Below are 7,624 nucleotides of genomic sequence, written 5' to 3'. Positions count from 1 at the left end.
AAAAAATTAAGAAAGTCCTGGGGTTTTTTTCTATTTTTCTTGATGTTTATTCTGAGCTGCTTAAACTGAGCATACTTCGGAAATGTACAAGATTGATTGGACTTGGGACAAAGAAGCAGGGACCCAGAGAACAGAGCCTGCCTGCATTGAACTCCCTGTCCAAGAGTCTTCACAAAAATGTCTGGCCACACCCATTAGATAATAGCCCCGGCTCCCGATTGACATATTAGGACGGTCGATATTATCCGCTCGAACAGTGTGGGAACAGATGTTGACTGTGATTGGCCTCCATGAGCTGTCGCACAATGCTCCAGTTGGCTATTCTGGCCCAGGGTGCAGCTGGACAGGAAGCCCCTCCTCCCAAAATTTCCTTTCTTGGTGGCCCCATATGACAAGGACACTTTGTTGCTCTTCATTGTTGAGTGTACGTGCCCTGTTAACCACATGCTCCAGACACACTGCTGCTGGTGGCAATGGCTTACAGGGGCCCTTTTACATTATCCAGACCCCTGAGTCACTTTTGCTCCTACCGTCATCAGGCCTGGCAGGGGCTCCCCTTGGAGACCAGATGGAGGGAGACAAAGGCAGACGAGACCAGTCCAGGATAGAAGCAGGAAGTAGAGCAGATGTTTGTGTTTCTCCTACAGCAAATTGAGAGGCTGCAGAGGCTGACAGTAACAACAAACCCTTTCTTGCCTCCTGCTGCGACCCATGAAAACCTCAATTTCGGGAACCCCCACACCTACCTCTCCCTGTCAAAACCCCACATAGTATCTGTCCTCAGCTCACTGCCAGTGCTGCTCCGCCTGGGGGGGGATGTTAAAACCCCGCATCACATACTGTGTCCTGAGACAGACCCTGTTGATGCACATGTACCAGGAAGGCAACGTTTCCCTTTTTTAGTTTTGTTGCAAATTTTGAAGATCACGACACGAGTTTGACTAAATCTTCTCCTTTGATGAATGAATGTTTTCAAAGAGGTAAAAGTCCACAACTATGAAACTTTCAGGTAAATGAAGAAAGAGAAATGTCGAGATTCTTTTTCATAACAGCCATTTATCTTTTAATTATCCTGGCAAATTGAGAAGAGATCAAAGCCTTCCAAATGACAACATTTAAATAAAAATACAGAGAGTCGTTGTGAGAAATAAAACAAAATATTTGTCAGTTTTCCTTAATCCCCCCATTGTGACTCACTTTACTTTTCATTCTCTAATTTCTCTGGTTGTGAACAAAGATGCTCCTCGCTACAGTTTTTCTCAAGGCTCCTTTCACCTCTTTGTTCCTCAGTGTGTATATCATGGGGTTCAACACGGGGGCCACAATGGTGTTCATGAGAGAAATCATTTGATCGCTCTCCATGGTGGATTCAGACTTGGGCACCAAGTAGGTGAAAAGGGCCATTCCGTAGAACAAAGTCACCACCATAAGGTGGGAGGAGCAGGTGGAGAAGGCTTTACGCCTGCCCTCCGCCGATGGCAGCCTGAGGATGGTGGAGATAATGCAGACGTAGGACAGGAGTATCAACAGGAAAGGGCTCATGACAAACAGCCCTGTGAAAATGAACCCCACAATCCTAATGTTTGTTGTGTCGGTGCAGACCATCTTCATCACCGGTGCGATGTCGCAGAAGAAGTGGTGAATGCGGTGGGAGCCGCAGAAGGGCAGGCTGAAGAGCCACGTTGTATAAGTTACGGCCACGGAGATACAGATGATCCATGAAGCTCCAGCGAGCCGTGCACATGCCTGGCCACTCATGATGGTTGTGTAGTGCAAGGGGCGGCAGATGGCCACGTAACGGTCGTAGGACATGGCCGCGAGGAGGCTGCATTCCATGAAGCCCATGGTGCAGTACACGTACATCTGGGCCATACATCCCTCAATAACGATGGTCTTTTCCTCTATGAGGAGGTGAACCAGCAGCTGAGGGACCACGCTGGTGGTGAAGCAGACATCCAGGAAGGACAGGTTGACCAGGAAGAAATACATGGGGGTGTGGAGAGTAGAATTTAGGATTATCAGGAGGATAACGAGCAGGTTCCCCATCAGGGTGAGCAGGTAAATGATCATCAGCAGCAGAAATAGAAGGATTTGCAGCTCGTGAAGGTAGGAAAACCCCACCAGGATGAACCCACCGGAGATGGTCTGGTTCTCACCAGGTTTGCTCTGAGAATAAGTCATCTGCAAGAGTGACAGAGAGACTCTGGAAATGAATATAATAAATACCAAACATGGGGAAGTAGATCCCACAATTCCTGCTGGTTTCCTTCCTTCTGGGAGTCTTCTGACTAAAGGCAGATGCAATTCTGCACAGAGACATGTAGCTGGGCCCAGTCACCGTCAGGTGTAAGCTGTTGTCACAGTTTGGATGCCATTCGCTCTACGTAGGTCATCTGGAGAGATGACTCCTTGGACACCAGTGGTACTAGGGCTGATTTACAACCGATGGGGGTTGGATAAACTGACCCTAAAGGAGCTACATCGGTTTGTCCGAGCAATGGGGGCTGTGACTGACCTAAACCAGCAGCCTGCCACAGTCTGGTGGAAGGCAGGTATACAGGGCACTGGATAAGGGGTTTTCTCTTCCCAGAGTGATAACTACTGGAGTCTGATGCAATAAAAGGAAGGCAGGAAAACACCTGGGGCTAATTCACTAGTCAAATCACTGCGCACCAGCAGCCAATGAAGGTCTTCGGTGCCACTTTAAAAAGGCTCCCTCCAGGCTAAGAAGGGGGATGACATTCAGAGAGTGACGGGAAGGAGAAAGGGAGGAAGAAGAAGAAGCTGTAAGAAAAAACAGGACTATGTAGCACTTTAAAGACTAACAAGATGGTTTATTAGGGGATGAGATTTCGTGGGCCAGACCCACTTCCTCAAATCAATATATGGAAGAAATTTGGCACAACCATATATACCAAAGTGATACAATGACACAGGGTAGTAATAGGGGAAGTTTCTGTGAGGTAATGACATTAGGGGTGAGGTAATGACTTAATGACATTAGGCTGAGATTGATGGTGGGTATATGTAGGTTGTTAATGCCTGGACCATTCTACACGAGAGATGAATTTCCTGGACACCACATTGGTGTCCACCACAGTACAAATCACCAATGGTAAATTAGACATCACTCTCTACTGAGAACCCACTGACTCCTACAGTTACCTACATGCCTCCAGCTCCCATCCAGAACACACCATACGATCCGTCATCTATAGCCAAGCCCTTCGATACAACCACGTCTGCTCTAATCCCACTTACAGAGACTAGAAACTTCAGGATCTCTACCAAGCATTTATAAATCTCAATTATCCACCCGGAGAAATAAAAAAGAAATTGAAAGAGCCAGACGTATACCCAGAAACCATCTACTTCAAGACAGACGCAGGAAAACCAACAATAGAACATCACTTGTCATCACCTACAGCCCCCAACTTAAACTCGTCCAATGTATTATCAGTAAACTACAACCTATACTGGAACAGGATACTACACTCCGAGAGGCTCTGGGAGACAGACCCATAGTCTCCTATAGACAACCATCTAACCTCAGGAGGATTCTTACCAACAACCACAGGTCATACCACTAATACCAAGTCCAGAACTTTCCCTTGCAACAAACCCCCTTGTCCGCTTTGTCCACATATTTACTCTGTTGATACCATTATTGGACCTAACCATGCCAGTTACAAGTTCAAGAATACATATTCCTGTTCATCCAGAAATATAATTTATGCCATCATGTGCCTGAAGTGTCCGTCTGCTATGTACATTGGATGAACTTCTCAGACACTTTGCCAAAGAATCAATGCCCACAAAACAGACATAGAATCATAGACACATAGAGCTGGAAGAGACCTCAGAAGATCATCAAGTCCAGCCCCCTGCTCTAGGCAGGACCAATCCCAACTAAATCAACCCAGCCAGGGCTTTGTCAAGCCGAGACTTAAACACCTCTAGGGATGGAGATTCCACCACCTCCCTAGGGAACCCATCCCAGTGCTTCCCCACTCTCCTAATGATAAAGTTTTTCCTAATATCCAACGTGGACCTCTCCCACCGCAACTTGAGACCATTGCTCCTTGTTCTGACATCTGTCACCACTGAGAACAGCCTCTCTCCATCCTCTTTGGAACCCCCCTTCAGGAACTTGAAGGCTGCTCTCAAATCCCCCCTCACTCTTCTCTTCTGAAGACTAAACAAATCCAACACCCTCAGCCTCTCCTCGTAGGTCATATGCTCCAGCCCCCTAATCATTTTGGTCATCCTCCTCTGGACCCTCTCCAATGAGTCCACATCCTTTTTGTAGTGGGGCGAGGGGGTGATCCAGAACTGGACACAATACTCTAGATGTGGCCTCACAAGAGCTGAATAAGACCCTCTCACAGAGAGAAAGCTGTTGCCTGTGTGGGGAAAATCAAATAACTCCAATTGTCTCTAAGGGGGGACTGTGCAGAAATCAAAACTCTCTAAAAGAAAACTGCTGTAAGGGTTAAAAGTTTTCCAGGCCTCTCTCCATGTATCAGAGTGAAATCAAATTAACTCTAATCAAGACCCTTACAAATGCCTCTCTCAAATTCATGGATACTCCTAGTCTGTCACAAATTATCATGTATACTCTTATCTTTGTCACAATTGCCTTGTAAGACTACTACTCCACATTCTCATTGTCTAGGAAGGAGCATGGCGGAAAGGGATCTAGGGGTCATAGTGGACCACAAGTTGAATGAGTCAACAGTGTGATGCTGTTGCAAAAAAAGCAAATATGATTCTAGGTTGTATCAACAGGTGTGTTGTAAGCAAAACTCGTGAAGTCATTCTGCCGCTCTACTCTGCACTAGTTAGGCCTCAGCTGGAGTACTGTGTCCAGTTCTGGGCGCCACATTTCAAGAAAGATGTGGAGAAATTGGAAAGGGTACAGAGAAGAGCAACAAGAATGATTAAAGGTTTAGAGAACATGACTTATGAAGCCAGGCTTCATGAACTGGGCTTTTTTAGTTTGGAAAAAAGAAGATTAAGGGGGGACATGAGAGCGGTTTTCAAATATCTAAAAGGGTGTCACAAGGAGGAAGGAGAAAATTTGTTCCTCTTGGTTTCTGAGGACAGGACAAGGAGTAATGGGCTTAAAGTGCAGCAGGGGAGGTTTAGATTGGACATTAGGAAAAAATTCCTAACTGTCAGGGTGGTCAAATATTGGAATAAATTGCCAAGGGAGGTGGTGGAATCTCCCTCTCTGGAGATATTTAAGAACAGGTTAGATAGACATCTGTCAGGGATGGTGTAGACGGAGCTTGATCCTGCCTTGAGGGCGGGGGGCTGGACTCGATGACCTCTTGAGGTCCCTTCCAGTCCTATTATTCTATGATTATTCTATGATTCATGTGCCTTTGTTGTGTAAAGCTTACTTCTAGCACTCCTGGGGTGAACAGAAGTCTCAGAGTACTTCTGCTGAGACTTTGATATGTTAAAGAAAAACAATCCACAACTGAACTGTCTAAGCATTCTGTATAAAGGATCCAAAACCCTGTAACTCAGGGCTGACTGCGATGGCTCTGCTGTCAGCCTGCATGCATGCATAATAAAGTTTTCCTTTCTAGGTTTCTCTCCTGCCTCACTGATTTGATTTGGCCTCCGGCCTCGGACCCTTCTGGGGGCTCTGTACCCCAGGGGAACGAGATTTCCCCCACACCTGCCTTTTCAGCCAGACTGATCATTCCCGCAATGACCTTGGAACATGCATATTGCTTCAGAGATACTTTAACTCCAGACTCAACGAGAAGCTTCAGAATTGTCATCCATGCTTAAATTGACACTTAATGTATGAGTTTAAACAAAGACCCTAATTATCTCACCCATTACAAAGATAGCTTCCCCAATTATTACTACTAATGCCATTACTTCACAGAAACTTCCCGCATTATCACCCCTATGTCATTACCTCACAGAAACTAACCTTCCCCCCTCAAGCCCATTTTGTTCTAAAATTGATTTGTCAATTTCACATGCGTTCACTTTTTTGATTGTCTCACTTTTGGTATATATAGTTGTGCTGATTTTCTTCCACTATTTGATCTGAGGAAGTGGGTCTGGCCCACGAAAGCTCATCACCTAATAAACCATCTTGTTAGTCTTTAAAGTGCTACATAGTCCTGTCTTTTGTGTCAGCTAGACCAGACTAACACGGCTACATCTCTATCACTAAGTAGAAGCTGTGTGTGAGCTGAGAGCTGCTTAACAGGTACCATAGGGAGACATTTTGCGGGAGATGTTTGGGGAAGTGGCCCAAGGGAACAGCTGCCAAGTCAGAAGGAAAAACAACCTTGAGGGATGCTGCTACTTCAGGGGCTCTGGCCTGGAACCCGGGGTAGTGGGCAGGACCGGGGTCCCCCAAAACCTTCCCCCATCTGTCTAAAGAAAGGAGACCAGGACTATCAGGGGGGTTTCATCCCAAAACCATGGACTAGCCTGTGAGGAGCAGGGCTCACTGGACTCCAGACGCTGGCTCCTCTTTGGCTATTGGAGCACAGCGAGTCTCTGGGACTAATATGGAGCATGGCGAGAACTTTGCCACAGGGCCCACAAGCATCCAGTATCGCGGATCTAATATTTCTTGTCTACTTGAAAATTCAAAAGGGTCCTTCCTTCCTCCCTCCATTGCTCCTTCCCTCCATGAGGACGGCCAGACAAGGCCAGAGCAAAGGTCCATCTAGCACAGGGTCCTGTCTGCCCACAGTGGCTAATGCCAGAAGCCCCAGAGGGAGTGAACAGAAGAGGGAACCATCAAATGATCCCTCCCCTCTCATCCTTTTCCAGCCCCTGACAAGCAGAGGTGAGGGAACCATCCCTGCCCATCCTATAAAAAGACGCAATCACTGGTGTTGTAAAGTGCACTGCACAGAACACATGAAAACACCTGTGAATAATATTCCCTAAATCCGGAGACCTGGAGGGGAGGTGGGAATTCCTCTGCCTCTCTGAAGAGCGACCTTGGGGAACCTGCACTGGCATTTGTGAAGACTTTCCTCAGCACACCCAGTGCAGGGGAAGCAGGGCTGGCTGGGAGATGGTGTTTCTGTCTCAGGGCAAATCCCAATAGGCGTTTTCACCAGAGTGAACATGAAATGTTTCAATAGCAAAAACCTGAATGGTGACTCAGAAGAGTTAATAAGAAATCAAAAGGGAAATTGAAAGCTGCCGTCACCATCCCTGTTTTCTCATGGAGAACATCAGTGCCCATGAAATCATCGGCCCCGATGGGATTTTGATTGATTTCTGTATTTTTGCCCGACAGTCAGACAGGTTCTGCACCAATGGAGCCATTTACTCACCATTAGCAAGAAGGTCTCTAGAGGTGCGTTTGGGTGGCGGTACAGCGACGTCTTCAGAGCTCATCAAGGCATCTGGACTCTCCATTTACATGCAGGAGAAGATGGAAGTGACTAAATAAACACACGTTCTGTGGAGAGAGAGGAGAGGGGAACCGAGCCTGAAGACACCTACAAGTATCTGTAGGGCACCACGAGCAGAGCGTTGCCTGTGGTCAGCTTCCAGGGTAGATCCCCGATAGATAGATAGATAGATAGATAGATAGATAGATAGATAGATAGATAGATAGATAGATAGA

At 46.6% G+C, this 7,624-nt stretch overlaps 1 protein-coding gene across 1 annotated transcript; it reads right to left on the bottom strand.

The window, feature by feature from the left end:
* Positions 1-1,212: 1,212 nt before the first annotated feature.
* LOC102449486 (olfactory receptor 10A4-like) lies at positions 1,213-2,181 on the bottom strand. The gene has a single exon (XM_006112309.3). The coding sequence runs from the start codon at positions 2,179-2,181 to the stop codon at positions 1,213-1,215; it is 969 nt and encodes a 322-aa protein (XP_006112371.3).
* Positions 2,182-7,624: the final 5,443 nt, after the last annotated feature.

The sequence above is a fragment of the Pelodiscus sinensis genome, chromosome 30 (assembly GCF_052426305.1).
Source record: "Pelodiscus sinensis isolate ZL-2025 chromosome 30, ASM5242630v1, whole genome shotgun sequence".
NCBI lineage: Eukaryota > Metazoa > Chordata > Testudines > Trionychidae > Pelodiscus > Pelodiscus sinensis.
The sequence above is the reverse complement of the archived record's forward strand: the minus strand, read 5'-3'. Positions and strand labels throughout refer to the sequence as shown.

Excerpts from the sequence above, each read along its gene's own strand:
- LOC102449486 (XM_006112309.3), bottom strand. The coding sequence starts at position 2,181 with ATGACTTATTCTCAGAGCAAACCTGGTGAGAACCAGACCATCTCCGGT.